The 15,940-nt window shown below is 53.1% G+C and overlaps 2 protein-coding genes across 8 annotated transcripts; one reads left to right on the forward strand and one right to left on the reverse strand.

Annotated features, from left to right (window-relative positions):
- Positions 1-2,881: 2,881 nt before the first annotated feature.
- BCL2L12 (BCL2 like 12) lies at positions 2,882-9,092 on the reverse strand. Of its 3 annotated transcripts, none has more exons than XM_059150819.1 (7): positions 8,991-9,092; positions 8,233-8,347; positions 7,884-8,026; positions 6,941-7,027; positions 6,745-6,836; positions 4,958-5,245; positions 2,882-3,098 (listed from the first exon to the last, which is right to left on the reverse strand). In XM_059150819.1, exons 2-7 carry the CDS (start codon positions 8,337-8,339, stop codon positions 3,048-3,050), a joined length of 768 nt encoding a protein of 255 aa, XP_059006802.1. In that variant the 5' UTR covers positions 8,340-8,347; positions 8,991-9,092; the 3' UTR covers positions 2,882-3,047. The 3 variants fall into 3 exon arrangements, with proteins under 3 accessions (XP_059006802.1, XP_059006803.1, XP_059006804.1); XM_059150820.1 differs by having other exon boundaries at positions 8,233-8,362; positions 8,991-9,072; XM_059150821.1 differs by lacking the exon at positions 4,958-5,245.
- An 86-nt stretch (positions 9,093-9,178) lies between these two features.
- On the forward strand, positions 9,179-15,772 carry IRF3 (interferon regulatory factor 3). Of its 5 annotated transcripts, none has more exons than XR_009348518.1 (8): positions 9,179-9,416; positions 10,121-10,293; positions 10,953-11,124; positions 11,211-11,281; positions 11,937-12,129; positions 12,228-12,608; positions 14,454-15,107; positions 15,182-15,772. XR_009348518.1 is itself a non-coding variant. In XM_059150809.1 (7 exons), the coding sequence occupies exons 1-7, from the start codon at positions 10,129-10,131 to the stop codon at positions 14,619-14,621; spliced, it is 1,266 nt and encodes a 421-aa protein (XP_059006792.1). In that variant the 5' UTR covers positions 9,182-10,128; the 3' UTR covers positions 14,622-14,710. The 5 variants fall into 5 exon arrangements, 1 of the variants encoding a protein (XP_059006792.1); XR_009348520.1 differs by having other exon boundaries at positions 9,179-9,412; XR_009348521.1 differs by having other exon boundaries at positions 9,179-9,377.
- The last annotated feature ends 168 nt before the right edge of the window (positions 15,773-15,940 follow it).

The raw sequence follows: 15,940 nt of genomic DNA on the forward strand, positions 1-15,940 counted from the left end.
GCGCCTTTCTTCTTTCACTTAATATAATGCTTTTGAGATTCATTCCAAGTTGTTGCATATAATGTTGGTGTGATCCTTTTTTTTTTTTAAGATTTTATTTATTTATTTGACAGAGATCACAAGCAGGCAGAGAGAAAGGAAGGGAAGCAGGCTCCCCACTGAGCAGAGAGCCTGATGCAGGACTCGATCCCAGGACCCTGAGATCATGACCTGAGCTAAAGGCAGAGGCTTAATCCACTGAGCCACCCAGGCACCCCCCGTGTGATTCTTTTTATTCCTGAGAATTCCATTGTAGGGGTGTATTCACAGTTTATCCATTTCCCTGTTGATGGACACTCTGGACTTTTGGGGGGTTATTATGAAGAAAGTGGGTATCCCATGCTCATGTGTGAGTCTTTCTGTGGATGTACTTTTTTGTTTCAGGTAAACCTAGGAGCAGAGGGCTGAGTTGGACGCTAGGTGTATGTTTTAAATTTTATGAGAAACTCCCAAGAGGTTTTCCAGTACATTCTACCATTTTGCATCCCCATCAGCGATGCATGCCCCCACACGCTCCACATCCTCAGCAGCACTCATCTTGAGCAGGCTTTAATGTTAACAATTCTGGTGGGAGTGAAGAGGCATCTCGTTGCGGTTGTCATTGCCACTGTCCTGACCTTAATGTTGAGTGTTTTCTCACGTACTTATTGGCCATCTTTGTATTTTTTTTTTTTTTTAAGATTTTATTTATTCATGAGAGACAGAGAGAGAGGGAGGCAGAGGCAGAGAGAGAGGCGGGCTCCCTGGGAGCCTGATGCAGGACTCGATCCCAGCACCTCAGGATCACGACCTGAGCTGAAGGCAGATGTTTAACTGAGCCATTCAGGAGCCCTGTAGATCTTTTTTTAAAGATTTTATTTATTTATTTGACAGAGATTACAAGTAGGCAGAGAGGCAGGCAGAGAGAGAGAGGAGGAAGCAGGCTCCCTGCTGAGCAGAGAGCCCGATGTGGGGCTTGATCCCAGGACCCTGGGATCATGACCTGAGCCGAAGGCAGAGGCTTTAAACCACTGAGCCACCCAGAGGCCCCCAAATATTGTCTTTTGAAGAACAAACATGTTAAGGTGTTTTTTTTAAGTTTATTATTATTATTATTTTTAAGGATTTTATTTATTTATTTGACAGAGATCACAAGTAGGCAGAGAGGCAGGCAGAGAAAGAGAGAAGTGAAAGCAGGCTCCCTGCTGAGCAGAGAGTCTGATGCGGGGCTCTATCTCAAGGAACCTGGGATCATGACCTGAGCCGAAGGCAGAGGCTTTAACCCACTGAGCCACCCAGGTGCCCCAAGGAGACAATGGGCTACACCGGGAAATTGTAATCAACTATTTCCATTGATTTTCTCGTTGTTGTTATTCACTTGACAGAGAGAGAGAGAGAGAGAGAGAGAGATCACAAGTAGGCAGAGAGAGAGGGAGAAGCAGGCTCCCTGCTGAGCCAAAACCCCAGAGCTGGGCTCAATCCCAGGACCCTGAGATCATGACCTGAGCTCAGAGGCTTCATCCACTGAGCCACCCAGGCACCCTTTATTATTATTATTTTTTAGTCATCTCTCCACCCCAAGTGGGGCTCAAACTCACAATCCTGAGATCAACAGTCCTATTTTCTTCTGACTGAGCCACCTACGTGCCCAACAAACTAGCTTTTTAATACTAGGAAATAACCTAATGTCATTGAAAAGGAGGTTGCATTGGGCAGGGGGATACACAGGTACAGAGTCCAGGAAAGTGGTCTGAGCTGAAATCAGAGATGGGGGAGGTGTCCCCAAGGAACTATGCATCTTCCAGGGTGGCAGCCACTCCCCTCGTGGGGCTAATGAACACTGGACTGTGGCATATCGGAATGAGATGTGCTCCAAGCAGTGAAGACTTGCAGGGGCATCTGGGTGGCTCAGTTGGTTAAACATCTGACTCCTGGTCTCCACTCAGGTCATGATTGCAGGCTCTTGGGATCCAGCCCTGCATGGTGAGGGGGGAGGATTTTTTCCCTCACCCTCTGCTCCTCCCCCCCAACTCACATGATCTCTAAAATACAAGAAATCACCCCTAAAAGTACAAATATGCCAAGAAATGTGGCACCACATAGTTCGAGGAAGGGATGCTTATTTGCAGAGTGAGAACGGAAGGAGGAAGGCAGGGTAGGACACTTGATTGAGCAGGAGCTCAATCTTAGCCAAAAAGGTCCACACTGGGTAAGTCAAATCTTGCTTCTCTGGGCATTTGCATGCCAACCAACAACCACAAAAACCCAGTGAGTGTTAACTTGGGGGCTACAAATAAATTTTAGTGAGTAGGCAAATTCGTAAATATGGAATCCATGAATAATGAGGATCCATGGCTAAGTGGTTTCCTTTGTGATTATGTGCATCTCAGTTTATGCGCTTTTAGACATAATTTTGTGAAGTGGGGGTGACAGCCCTGAAAAGGTGATAACCCTGGTCTATATACAGATGGGGAGTAACCAGCCAAAAATGTTCAGAAGGAGCAGTGGGAGGAGAAAAATGAGAAGAGGGTGGTGTTCTGGAGGTCCTGTGTAGGAAGATCACAGCTTTCTTCTGGAACTAGCTAGAAAGACTAGCTAGAAAGACTTCATGACCGTCAACACAGGATAAGCTGGAAATGATGCAACAAGAAAAAACATGGAATTAGCCGGAACTGTATCCACAGATATCCTCAAGCAGGTTGTACGTTCAAGTGACAGGCACTTGAAGGTGCCCCAAATAAGTATTTCTAGAATGAATGAACTGGCTCTTTCCTCAATTCATAAACCAGAGAGAGAGAGAGATCTCTTACCCAAATCTCCTACTTAGAAGTTAAGTTTTCAAGAGAAGGGACAAACAGTTCAATACCTGACAAAGTTTTTAATATGAAAAAAATCTTAATTTCTTTTTGGCAAAAACAGGGAGGGCAGCCACCACCCCACAACCCTGAGTGGAATAGGAAGACTTGGACAAGCACACAAAGACCATAAAGACAGGAGGTCTAATCTTGTAGCAGCTTCTGAGGAAGATCTCAGTCCAGGGGTAAGTTCAAGTCCACGGGTGAAATGGCAAGGATGCCCTCCTGGAGGGGAAAAGTGGAAGAGCTCATGAGCATTCACAGGCAGACCCTGTCCTCCATTCACAGTGGCATCCCCGCCAGCCCAATGACAGCAGAGACAGGGACGGGGTGGGAGGAGGAGGATCCGAAGAATCAGAGACCCAGGGGTGGACAGGGACAGAGTCCTGGGAAAAGGGAGGAGAGATAAAGCCCCAGGGTGGAGGGCAGAGCACCAGTGTCATGGAGACAGAGAGACAGGGACCAGAGACTCAGAGACGGGGAGCAGGGTCCCCGGGTTGTAACGATCAAGAGCACTGGCTTCATGTCAAAGTCCTGAGTCCAATCCTCTGCATGAGGGACAATCTCCATAAAATCGGGATAACATCTAATCCCAGAAGGTTGTCGTGGGGTTTAAACTGAATCATTCCACTAAAAGTCCTTGGCTGTGCATGTGGCCGAACAAAAACAGAAACAAAAAACAAAACAACCCCCACAAAACCCCCAAAACAAAAGAACAATTTCACAAATAAACAAGCTTCTGCACTGAGCTCCAGACACGTATATCTACTGTCCCCTCCTCATCTCCCTTTGAGGTCTCAAGGACGTCTCTCCCCTACCTGGACCACTTCCAATCATCCCTGACTCAACCTGCTCCTCCCCACCTGCTCCTCCCTGTCTCAGGGAGCAACTGAAGCAGCCCTACTGCATCAGGCCGGCATCCTTGATTTCCGTCTCCCATTCATTAGCACTCCTAAATAGCACTCGTAATCCACTCATAAGCAAAATCTGTCAATTCTACCTCTGAATTAACTGGGAGACTCCTCCACTACCACCACTGCGGTACAATCCAACACCATCTCCTCCCTGAACCAGCGGACACCTCCCCACTCCCTACTTCCGCCTCGCCCTCTATGGTATCGCCCCATGCGGCCGCTAGAGGGCGCAAGTTAACACCTAAATCAGCTCTCGTCTCCCTCCGCTCAGAGAGCTCGCTCAGTCAGTGCCCAAGTTCTTACCTTCACAAGCCCCGCCCCCTCCTGCTCTCAACTCTCGCCCTCTCCCTTTCGCTCACTCTGGTTCAGCCCTACCGGCCTCTCTGCTCCTCAAACACCCCTGGCCAGCTCCTGCCACTCTGAAGCAATAGTTTCATCAGTACCCCGGAGCCCAATCCAGCTCTGAGCCTGGCCTTGAATTTAAAGCAGTGGTCTTCTGAAGCTGATAGGTCGGGGCCAAGAGAAAACAAAAAGCAGAAAGAAATAAGTAAAGCAAGTCAATCCTGCCATCTGGTAGAAGTTTGCGTTAGAAGGTGCAGGGTGTTATGAAGGAAGTAAAGCAATGAAGAGGCAAAGGGAGTGGGTGGGAGGGGATGGAGGTGGCTCTGATTTCAAACAGGGACCAGGGGAGGCCTCACAGGAGGGTGACACCCGAATGGAGCAGAGGAAGTGACACTGGGGGATACCTGGGCAAGTGCATTCTGGCAGGCAGTGTCAGAGCAGACAGTCACCAGATAATCACGCAAATGGCCACAGGGTGCCAAGATCTTACAATGGTCCCATTTTAATCTTTACAATAACCTTTTGAGATGGGTACTTCTACTTGCCCTACCTGATGGATAAAGAAACCGAGGCCCAGGAAGGGGTCTCCCATGTTTCCCACTAGTAACTGTCAGTATGTATCAGAATGGTTTAAGCCAGGCACAGGGTCCGCACTGATTACCTACTGGTGTACAGCTGGTGCTCAATAAACACAAAACAATTGAATGATTGGGCTGGAAGAACACCTGTCATGTCTGAAAAGAAGCCAAAGAAGCCACCCCCACCCCACCACACAGACACAAGTTACAGTTGGATAAAGGGGGGCCCAGAGAAGCTCTGGCAGCTCACCCAGCCCCCGTGTGCCTGGATCCAGGGCCCGAAGCTGTGCACGTGCTCCACACTGAGACCGGCCAGGGTGCCCCCAAGCCGGGCCACGCGGCGGCTCAGCTCCATGGCCAGGGCCAGACGGGCCAGGGGCTCTGGGGAAGGCGGCGGAGGCCCAGGGCAGGGCAAGTTGGGGCGTGGGTGGCTAGGAAGAGGGCTGTCCTCCCGGTTGGAGAACAGCTCCACTAGGCGGGCGAAGGAGCCCGCGGAGAGGCGAGCCAGCTTTCCACGCAGGGCCGGGTCCGAGGCCAGCTGTGGGGTGGGGAAGAGACGAGACTGGGTCGGCCTCCGCCACGCCCCCGCAGTCAGCCAATAGGAGGCTACGAGGCGTGACTTCCTGATTAAAGCTCTCCCGACACTGAAGCTCAAAGCCACGCCCATCCCTCACACCAGCCAATCATAAACCAGAATCTGAGGTCTCCGCCAAACTACTCCTAGAAAGGTGGCCGACAGCCAATGAGGGCCAAAGCCCTAATTAGCTGAGTTCTAGAATACAGATCTTATAGCCACGCCCCCTAGAGGTTCCCTGAGAGTCCCTGGAACCAGTCCCTGGAACCTTAAAATTAATATTTTAAGGTCATACACTTTCCCCAAGCTCCTGAGCCAATCAAGTTCCAGGAGCAAATCATAAGCCAGACCTCCTCCGGCTGCTATTTCCCCCCACATTCCAAGGCATACCCCTATATAGCTAACCAGGGTTTCATATTTTAGACAGTCCTCTCCGAACAAACTCCCTTCCTCCCACCATACAGTCCCTAATTCCTCAACTGGTCCCAGTTTCCCAGATCACGTTTCGGGTGCCCACACCCCTTGTCTAAAGGCCACACCCTTCTCACTGTAAATACAAAACTATCCTGACCTTATTCAACCAGTAGCGGAGAAACTTAGCACGTCTGACCCCATAATGCTTCTATTTCCCTTACTGCTGGGACCTATAGTTTAGAAACTTCTGCTTAGCCCTGCACTTTGGCACGCTACATCTAAGATTCACAAAAACGGCTCTTTTACCAGAAATCTACTTTACTGGAGGAGATAAGGAAGTCCTTACAGAAATGACGACGCTCTATGTAAGATTTATAGGAATGACACGATTTGTACACAAAGATCAACTGACCAAGGACAGGGCGAGGGGGTGGCTCAGTCTATTAAGGGTCTGCCTTCCACTCAGTCATGATCCCAGGGTCCTAGAATGGAGCCCCATGTCGGGCTCCCCGCTGAGCCCAGAATCAGCTTCTCTCTCTCCCTCTGCCCTCCCCACCCCCACCCTGCTCATGCTCTCTCTTTCTCTCTCAAATAAAGAAATAAAATCTCTAATAAATAAATAAAACCGCTTGAAAGAAAAAGCTGACCAAGGACAAAAGAAGTCACACAACCTTCCTCTGCTATCTATAGACGGCAGCCACTTTTTGACTCCAATCCCCATCCCCTTCCCCTTTCTAACATAAAAGCAGCTCAGATCTTAGGCTGGGGGAGACAGTTCTTTGAGACAGTTGTATGCCATCTCCTCAGTGTGCTGCCTTTCCAAATAAAGTCGCTTTCCTTACCCCAACATCTTCGCTCTTGGCTCACTGGCCTGTGGTGCTGGGAGCAGAATGGGCTTAGACCCCGTTACAAACCCTTCATAGAAGTGGAGACCCACCCTCTCCTCACCTGACCATCTAATGAGAATGCAGATTCAGGTTCTGATCCCAGTGCCCAGCCATCCCACAATCCCCATCCCAGCTGAGGGATGGAACAGACAGACTTGTCACCTTCTGATTGATGACTTCTGCCTCTTCCTCCAGCAAGGCCACCAGCTTCCGCAGTAGGGCTTCCTTCTCTGTGGGTGGGGCTCCCTGTAACTCTGGGGGGTGGGGGGTGGAGGGCAAAAGAGAATCAGCTGGGGGCAGAACCCTGCCCACCCTTTTGCCCTCATCCTTCTCCGCCCGGGGCCTCTTGGTCCCTCACCTGGGCTAGGTGGGGATCTCAGTTGCTCTTGGACTAGTTGTTCCAGCCGCTGGGCCACCAGAGCATAGAAATCTGGAGTTGCTGGGCCTGGGGTCAAAAGGGCCAATGATGGATCTCTGGGACATCGAGCAGTTATGGATTCTCTCCTTGTCCCAACCATCTTGCCAGGTTGCAATGATTTCCATTCCATAGTGGGATAAACTGAGACCCACTGAGCACACTTGGTAAAAGGCCTTGGTACTTCCCATTTTACTGTGTCCCTCAAACTAGACTTAGAATGTTATGGCCGAACTAGACTTTGAAGATGATCCTATCCAAGACAGGCAAATGCAGGGCACTCCAGCAATTACCACCCTACCTACCCCTTGCTGATTTCAGGCATCATCTACTGATCACAGAACTCTTCTTCCCCAGCTGTGAAATCCCTTTCAAGTATAGCCATTACTAGTCTATCAAGGCTCCCACATGAATAATCCAAATGGTTACTCTTGACCATGCCCAAGGACACCCCTCCACACACATGCACACATTCCTACTTTGCTTCTGGAGAAATAAGCAAGAAACAAAAGGAATTTCCCAGAGTCATGTAGCCTAACAGCCAGGGAGTTGTGACTCAAAACCAGGTCTCCTTCCTCCCTACTGCGGGTACTGGAGGCTACAAAGTCCCAGGGGTAGGGAAGGATACATGGGAGGAGAGAGATAACAAACAGAAAGGGACCAAAAGCCCCATTGGGAAGCCAGTTCACAGAATGTAACAGGGGGTGGGGGAACAGAGAATGTGAGAGTAGTTCCCACTCAGTTCCCCTCTTAGCTAAGTGATCTTGGGCTAGTTCCTTATCCTTTCTATGCTTTAAAGAATCAAAGCTTCTTAAAAAAAAAAAAAAAAAAAAAATCAAAGCTTCTGGCCCTACCGGTTCATGGGTGATCTAGGGAAATCTCTTACCAGGCTCTGAAACATAGCATGGGCGTAGGGGCAGGGAGCAAGGCCGAGGGGATTCAGGGGGAACTGCTCCTCGACCCAGGGGGCAGGGAAGACATCGGCGAAGGCGGCTCAGGAAATCTGTTGGCTCCTCCTGGGCAGGACTCCTAGGAAAGGGGACCTCAGAGAGTGACCCCAGAGGCCCCTTTGCAAGCAGTCCCTTTTCCCTCCCACTGAGGGCTTCTCGGTGCAACCCCAGGGACAAGGAAAAGAGCCAGATATAAAGAGAGGGGAACACAGAGACAAGGCACAAGAATCAAGAGGGCCCCACCCCAGATGCAGGCCCCTGAGGGAGGAGGGCAACTCCTCTTACCTGGGTGGGATTGAAATGGGGGACCCGGCAGCCTCACCTCGCCTAAAGAAGGCAGCTAGGACTCTCACCGTGTCCTCCCGGAGGCCCAGCTCTTCCGAGCCTGCCATGGGGGCACCTGTGAAAGAGGGAGCTGGGGGATGGTCTCCAGGGTTGACTTGAGGTGGAGGATGGGGGCCCAAATGCCTCGTCCCTGAATAAGGAGGAGGCCGGGACACTTTCTTCCCCAAGGGAAGAAAGGGCTGAGAGCTTTAACTCCTAAGTCCTTTAAGGGAGTTAGAGTCTGGGGACCGAGACTCTAGAATCCTCGGAGGGAGAAGAGGGAGGAGGACGAAGACTCCTTGATCCTTGGAGAGGAAGAGGCTGGGGACCCGGATTCCTGGGTCTAGGGGAGAAAGGGACTGGGGGCTGGACTCGAGTTTTCGGAGAAGGGGCCTGGGGGATCTGAATTCTTGAGTCTGACAAAAAAGGGGACTCGGGACTCCGACTTCTGGATTCTGAAGGCATATGCCAAGGGGCTCGAGCTCTTAGAGAATCGGGAACTACGAATCCCAGCCGGCTTCATGACAAACCTTCCCCTCCGTCCGCACTTGAATCGCCGCCGCGCAGCCTCCTTGGGAGGTGTAGTTCCCTTATCCGACCCAGGCTGGAATCTTGGGGTCTCGGGGCGCATGGATGTCGGAGAAGGGGGACTGAGGTGCCGGCTTCGAGATCCCGGCCTCTTCCCTTCTCACCCCAGCCCTCCCAAAAGCCCGGCTTACCTGGGGCCGGAGCGGCCGCCCACTCCTCCTTCACTGAACTTGCATAAACTTCTCTTAGTTCAACTTTCCCGCGCCTGCGCACTGGGCAGGGTTGACACGGCCCTATTGTAGAAGAGGGGGAGCGCTGGGGCCCATCTAATTTGCATGTGACGTTCCCAGCATGCCGTTGGCCAGAAGGCCTAAAAAGGGCATTGACGGGGGGCGGGGGTGCCGTCCGGGCTCTTGGTGCCGCCTCTTTGGCTCTGAAGTCTGTGGACCAACCGCAGTTGAAGTTTTTATTTCGTGAAATCGGTAGAAAAGAAAACTGCATTGCTCTGAAGCTCAGCTGACAGAAAGGAGGGTGTGCAGCTACAAGTTCGAGAGCTATCGGACCCTCAAAAGCCAGGGGTGGGTCCTAGCACTTTGCGCCCCCGACTCTTTACGTAGGTAACGGCGGATCTGGGGAATTGGTGGCGTCCGGACCGAGAAGCGCGAGGAAAAAAACGGGTCTGCCCTGAGAGTGTAGAGGAGGCACTGTGTACTCGGGAAAGTGAAGCAGCCAGGGGAGAAAGTGAAACAATGGCCGGTGCTGGAGGTCGGCTGTAAAAACAACACAACAACAACAACGACAACAGGAAAAAGTAGCGGGGAGAGTGGGAAGGGCAGGCGTCCGCACTGGGGGATCTAAGGGAGAGAAGAGTGGACCCTGAAAATGGGAGGCAGTCCACCCTATAAAGTGTGTGTGTGTGTGTGTGTGTGTGTGTCTGTCTGTCTGTACGCGCGCGCGCGCGCGCCCTAGAGGAGCCAAGCTGTGTTTGGGGTGGGGTGGATGGAGGGTCTAGGGTGGAAATGGGTGAGCGGCTCTTCTGTGGGGCAGTTTGTAGAAGGGGTCTACAGCACGGTTAAGTGCAGGAGGTAGAGATCTACAATTGAATAACGTCTGCCCTGGTATAACTAGGGGAGGTTCTCTAACTTGGAAGTGGGGGTAACTGCATTGGATGATGTGGGGGAGGGGAAAGGAGAAAAGGGTTTACCGCGGAAGAGGGAGGGATCTACACTGGCGGAATTGGGGAGGTAGGGGGCCTGCACAGAAGAAGGTGGGGAAAGAAGAGGGGGGCCGTCCGCGCCCACGAACTGCCCTCTAAGCGCAGGCCGGACCATGGGAACCCCAAAGCCGCGGATCCTGCCCTGGCTTGTGTCGCAGCTGGACCTAGGGCAGCTGGAGGGGGTGGCCTGGCTGGACGAGAGCCGCACACGCTTCCGCATCCCTTGGAAGCACGGCTTGCGGCAGGATGCCCAGCAAGAAGACTTCGGCATCTTCCAGGTGCGTGAGCTTCCGAACACCGGGAACCCTGAGATAACAGCGGGGAGGAGGGGGGACTCACAGGGGGCGGAGCCGAGGAAGCGAGGGGGTTAGCACGCTTGCAGCTGGCAGGCGCTGACGCTGGCAGGTGGAGGTAGGTGGAGTTAGGACGAGACTGGGCAGGGTTAGTAGGATCAGCGGACTGGCAAGATTGGGGGGGGGGGGGCGGGTTCCAGAAAAAGAACCAGAAAAACAGGGTTAGAACTCGAAAGGAATGCAAACGGAGCATTCGGGCTCGCAGAGGGCGGGGTCTTGGTCGTAGAATTCTGGGGACGGTCTCGGAACCTTAGAGGCAAGACTTGGCCCGGAAGTTGAGGTGATTTCTCACCAAATTAGGATACACCAGTGGTGGTAACCCGAGTTGGAGTGCGAGGGGCGGGGTTATTACAGAAGGTGTTCTGGGGCAGGTTGGTGGCAGAGTATAGACACCCAGTAGGACCTGGAAGGCTGGCTTAGAAAGCAAAGCTTTTCAAAAGGTGAAGATAGGGGGCCTTAGGATGCAGAGAATCCAAGAATTTGGGGTTGGATCCTTGCCGAGTTAGAACGTGCCAGGGGAGAGAACCCCTGGGGTGGGGTCTTGGTCATCCTTCTCACTATCCTGGTACCCACTGGCTCCCCAGGCGTGGGCCGAGGCCAGCGGTGCCTACACTCCCGGAAAGGATAAACCTGATCTGCCCACCTGGAAGAGGAATTTCCGATCCGCCCTGAACAGGAAGGAGGGGCTGCGTTTAGCCGAGGATCGGAGCAAGGACCCCCACGACCCGCACAAGGTCTATGAGTTTGTGATCTCAGGTGTGCCAGAAGTGGGGCTTCACATGGAGAGGGTGGGATTTTGAGTGTCCCCAACACTCTGCTGTACTCACCATCTTCCTCGGCAGGAGCTGGGAACTTTACTGAGTTGCACACATCACTGGGAACCAATGGTGGATGCAGTACCTTGGCTACCCAGGTGAGAATGCACCCCAGCCCTCCTGCCCCATCTGACCCATCTACTGTCTGTCTCCCCACAGCCTTGTTCAGGCGTCCTCTTCTCCCCCGGATCATCACCCCAATCTTCCTCCTGAGCGTCCATCCTCTGCCCTGTGGGCTGTCCCGCATCTGATCCCTAGCTGACCCTGTCCCCCTGCCCAGAGCCCTTCCATGGCTTCCAGCACCCTCAGGACAAAGTTCAGAGCTTTCCCCAGGCATCTAGGGCCCACAGACACCTACCCGGAATTTCATAGCTTCTGTTGCTAGAGTACCCTCAGCCTCCTGGGAACCCAGAACCACCCTACCCTTGACCTTGATGTCTGTGCTAGAGCAAGTTCCCTCTGAAATTGTGTCCAGCCTTCTCTGCCCAGGTCTTGCTTGCACAGGGCCAGAACCTTGGGCTGGAATTAGCTGCTCCCCTTGGGCCCCAGTAGCACCCAGCATATACCAGAGCACATATTTTGCTCTCTGTGCCCATGGTTTTCTCCCTGCTTCCCCCCAACCCTCCTCACAGGAATCCCCTTGAGGGCAAAGCTCAGGTCTGACTTCTCTCCTGATCCCAAAGCCTGGTCCATATGAAGTCTCTCAAAAGGGCTATGGAAATGCCAGATCCTTTTCTTTTTTCTTCTCTCCAGGGAGACATACTAGAGGAGTTACTGAATGACATGGCCTTGGCCCCATTCCCAGATGGGGGGCCCTCGAGCCTGGCTGTGGTCCCTGAACAGACCCCTCCATTCTTGCTGAGCCCCACAGTAGACATCCCTCCTCCCTGCCCAAACTCAGAGCCCCTGGAAAACCCACTGAGGCGGCTCTTGGTGCCTGAGGAAGGTGAGTTCCAAGTATGGGGTGGAAGGGGCTGGGGCGCCACGCCCCCTTATACTCTCTTTGTCTAACTCTCCCTTCATGTCACTTTTGCCACCACTCAGAGTGGGAGTTCGAGGTGACTGCCTTCTACCGGGGCCGCCAAGTCTTCCAGCAGACTGTCTTCTGCCCAAGGGGCCTGCGTCTGGTGGCTTCAGAAGCAGGGGACGGGACACTGTCTGGACAGCCGATCATATTGCCAGACCCTGGGCTGTGGCTGACGGACAGGGGTGTGTTGGGCTACGTGAGGCGTGTGCTGAGCTGCCTGGGTAGGGGACTAGCTCTGTGCAGGGCAGGACAGCGACTCTGGGCCCGGAGGCTGGGCCACTGCCACACGTACTGGGCCTTGGGCGAGGAGCTCCTCCCTGACAGCAGTCACGGGCCCAGTGGTGAGGTCCCCAAGGATGAGGAGGGAGACGTGTTCGACCTACGGCCTTTCGTGTCAGGTGAGTGAGGCAAGGCCTTCTGACTCTGCTGTAGAAAGACTAGGTCACGGTGGTTAAGAACTCTGGGTTCTGGGGGTGCCTGGATGGCTTCATTGGCTAAGTGACTCTTGATTTCAGCTCAGGTCATGATCTCACGGTTGTGAGATCAAGCCACCGAGCCGGGCTGTGCATTCAGCTTGGAGCCTGTTTAAGATTCTCTCTCTCTTCCTCTCTCTCTCTCTCTCTCTCTGCCCTTCCTGCCACACTCCGTCCCTCTCTTTAAAAAAAAAAAAAAAGATTTCAAATCTCCAGACTTCCAAGTTCCAGTTCAGGCCCTGCTGCTTTGCTTCTGCTATAACCTGGGGCAAACTGTGGGGCTGCTCTGCATCTGCCTAAGGACTATCTCCGCTGCTGGAGGCACAGGGCCCAGTGTGTAGAAGGTGCTCGAGGAATTAGCTGCCATAGTCTTCATTGTTCCCAGTTATTCTTGTGGATAGACAGACGCAGAAGAGACAAGCCTTTAGGGCTTTATTACCAGGTAGATTTGTCTGCAGTGAAGGAAATGTTCTGGATTTGCACTCTCCCATCTGGTATCCACCAGCCACGGGTGGCTGTTGGGTACTTAGGCCAGTGCAACTGAGGAAGGGAGTTTTATTTTATTTTTTAAAGATTTTATTCATTCATTTGACAGGGAAACAGCGAGAGAGGGAACATTAGTAGGGGGAGCGGGAGAGGGGGGGAAGCAGGCTTGCCCCAGAGCAGAGAGCCTGATGCAGGGCTCAATCCCAGGACCCCAGGATCACGACCTGAGCGAAGGCAGCTGCTTAATGTTGAGCCACCCAGCTTCTCCTCTGTTTGCTTTTAATTAGTTACTACTTAAACGGAAATAGCCATAGTGGTTAGTGGCTACTACCAGGAGAATGTGGCCTTAGGGGGTTAAAGAGCAGAAACTGCCAGCCACCTTGTACTCAGAATGAGGGAAGTCCTTGAGGAGAGTATACTCCTTCCTATCCCAAATGAGGGCAGGGGTGGGGAGTCAGTGCAGAGCTTCCAGCCCCATCCCGATGGGAGGGAAAAAAAAAATGTAAGATTGTGCTGGAACTTTTCCTAGATTAGCAGCCATCTGGTCATGCTGTAGGTGTCAGGCTTCAGGTCAGGGGAGAAGGTGAGGCTGATAGGTCTGGGGGGGGGGGGTGGGCAGGGAGGGGCAGGTGGTAGAGGGTCCTCCTCCCATGCCTGACTAGGATCTCGGGCCTCCAGATCTGATTGCCTTCCTCGAAGGAAGCCGACACTCACCACGCTACACCCTCTGGTTCTGCATGGGGGAGCCATGGCCCCAGGACCAGCCGTGGACCAAGAAGCTCGTGATGGTCAAGGTGCTGCAGTCCCGGGCTTCTGGAGCTAAGGGGTGGATCTTAAGGGAGGAGGACCTACAACTCCCAGAAGCCCTCTGAGGAACTACAACTTCCAAGAGTCTCTGCAACCACCAGTTCCTCATCCTCAGGAGCTTCTGGGTGTCCCTCTCCTGGCCTCACCCCCAGAACCTGTTTTGAACTCTGAAAACCATGTGGAAGTCGGTCCTAGCAACCTCTGTGAGGAACTACAGTGCCTAGGAGTCCTGACCACAAGCTGCCCGGCCCTAGCTTCTGGGAACCCCTCCAGCATTTCAGCCCTAGGAAACTTCTCAGACCACTAGTGGTTGTGGTTATGGGGGGAAACTACAACTCCCAGCAGCCCTGGGCCTACTGATTCATCCTGGGTCACAGTGGGCGCTGCTGGGAGTTGTAGTTTTCCAACCCCACCCTTGACAATAAACTGGGTTGAGTGTTTTCCCTGACTCCTGTTTCTCCCCCCTACCTCCTGCAGGTTGTTCCCACATGCCTGAGGGCCCTGCTGGACATGGCACGATCAGAGGGCGCTTCCTCACTAGAGAACACTGTGGACCTGCACATTTCCAACAGCTACCCACTCTCTCTCACATCAGAGCAGTACAAGGCCTACCTCCAGGACCTGGTCGAGGACATGGATTTCTAGGCCTTGGGGGAGGTCTGATCCCTCACTCCTCATGGGTGCTTCCCCCTCGTGCCTTCACCTTGGCAATAAACTATTTCTTGCCACTGTTACCACTTGTGTGCCTGGTGTTGGGTGTCAGCTGGGTTTCAGCTAGGTCCAGGGTAGTCCTGACCTAGACTGGGCCTTATTCCTTCTTAGGACCTCAGCATACACATCTGTGCAAGCAACTCCCACCCTAGATACTCTCTGCATGAGGACAGACACTGTGCAGGGGGCAGCTGATACCTGTGACCTCCTTACCTCTTCCCTGGACCTGGTGAGGAGGGGACAGTCACCCCCATTTTACAGACCAAGACACTGATGCTTGGAGAAAAGCAAGGGTCACAAAGCAGGAAACACAGATGGGTTAGAATCCAGTCTGAATCCAGGGGTGCTGTTTTCCAAAGGGGCCCCTGGGGCAGAATCTAGAACCCGTCTTGTCATGCCACTGTCCAGTTAGCAGGGCAGGTGGTAGAGGGTCCTCCTCCCATGCCTGACTAGGATCTCGGGCCTCCAGATCTGATTGCCTTCCTCGAAGGAAGCCGACACCTGGATCATCCTGTTAGTTGGGGGCGGGGGCCTTAGGTCCCCCCGCAGCTGGTGCTGGGCGACCTCAGGCAAGTCCTCCCTGCCAGGCCCTGAGCCCCGCTCTGCACTGGGCTGGAACAGGCAGTTGTAGAGAAGTTCTGGGCTCCAGCCTTAAAGCCTGCCCATGCCAGCAGGGACTGATGGGAGGCCAGTGTGGCCCTGACTCACTCTGTGGCCCCTGGTACTCTGTGCCTCAGTTTCCCTCTCTACCGCAGGAGAATGGATAAGATCACTGCAGCCTCGGAGGACTGGTAAAAAGAAAATCCAACTCAATGGGGAACAAAGGTCCTGTTGCTGGGGCAATTCCAGGGCAGACCGATAGCACCCAGGTGCCCTGAGCTTGGAAGACACCGAGCAGGTGGGACCTGGGACCCCAACCTCCCACCCACTGCCACTTTCTGTCAAGAGCAGCCCTGCATCAGGCTCTCTGCTCAGCAGGGAGCCTGCTTCCCTCTCTCTCTGCCTGCCTCTCCACCTACTTGTGATCTGTCAAATACATTAAAAAAAAAAAAGGTAGAAAAAAAAAAAAGCAGTGGCTGACTATGTACCAGGGGTGCAAGAAGTGCTTCATTTGTCTGGGTCTTCATCCTTCCAACACCCACGTCAAAGATCAGGACACTGAGGCCCAGAAAGGCGAATGCACTCCGCCTGAGTCACACCTGGCTAGCCACCCTCGGGCATAGGCCAGACCACCTGTGTATCTTTTCCCAGCC

Source organism: Mustela lutreola, chromosome 16, assembly GCF_030435805.1.
Source record: "Mustela lutreola isolate mMusLut2 chromosome 16, mMusLut2.pri, whole genome shotgun sequence".
Taxonomy (NCBI): Eukaryota; Metazoa; Chordata; class Mammalia; order Carnivora; family Mustelidae; genus Mustela; species Mustela lutreola.

Excerpts from the sequence above, each read along its gene's own strand:
- BCL2L12 (XM_059150819.1), bottom strand. The coding sequence starts at position 8,339 with ATGGCAGGCTCGGAAGAGCTGGGCCTCCGGGAGGACACGGTGAGAGTC. Across the intron at positions 7,028-7,883 it reads ATGCTATGTTTCAGAGCCTG|GCCCAGCAACTCCAGATTTC; the intron begins GTAAGAGATTTC and ends TTTTGACCCCAG. Across the intron at positions 3,099-4,957 it reads TCCAGGCACACGGGGGCTGG|GAGGGCATCCTTGCCATTTC; the intron begins GTGAGCTGCCAG and ends TTTCCCCTCCAG.
- IRF3 (XM_059150809.1), top strand. The coding sequence starts at position 10,129 with ATGGGAACCCCAAAGCCGCGGATCCTGCCCTGGCTTGTGTCGCAGCTG. Across the intron at positions 10,294-10,952 it reads AAGACTTCGGCATCTTCCAG|GCGTGGGCCGAGGCCAGCGG; the intron begins GTGCGTGAGCTT and ends CTGGCTCCCCAG. Across the intron at positions 13,964-14,453 it reads AGAAGCTCGTGATGGTCAAG|GTTGTTCCCACATGCCTGAG; the intron begins GTGCTGCAGTCC and ends TACCTCCTGCAG.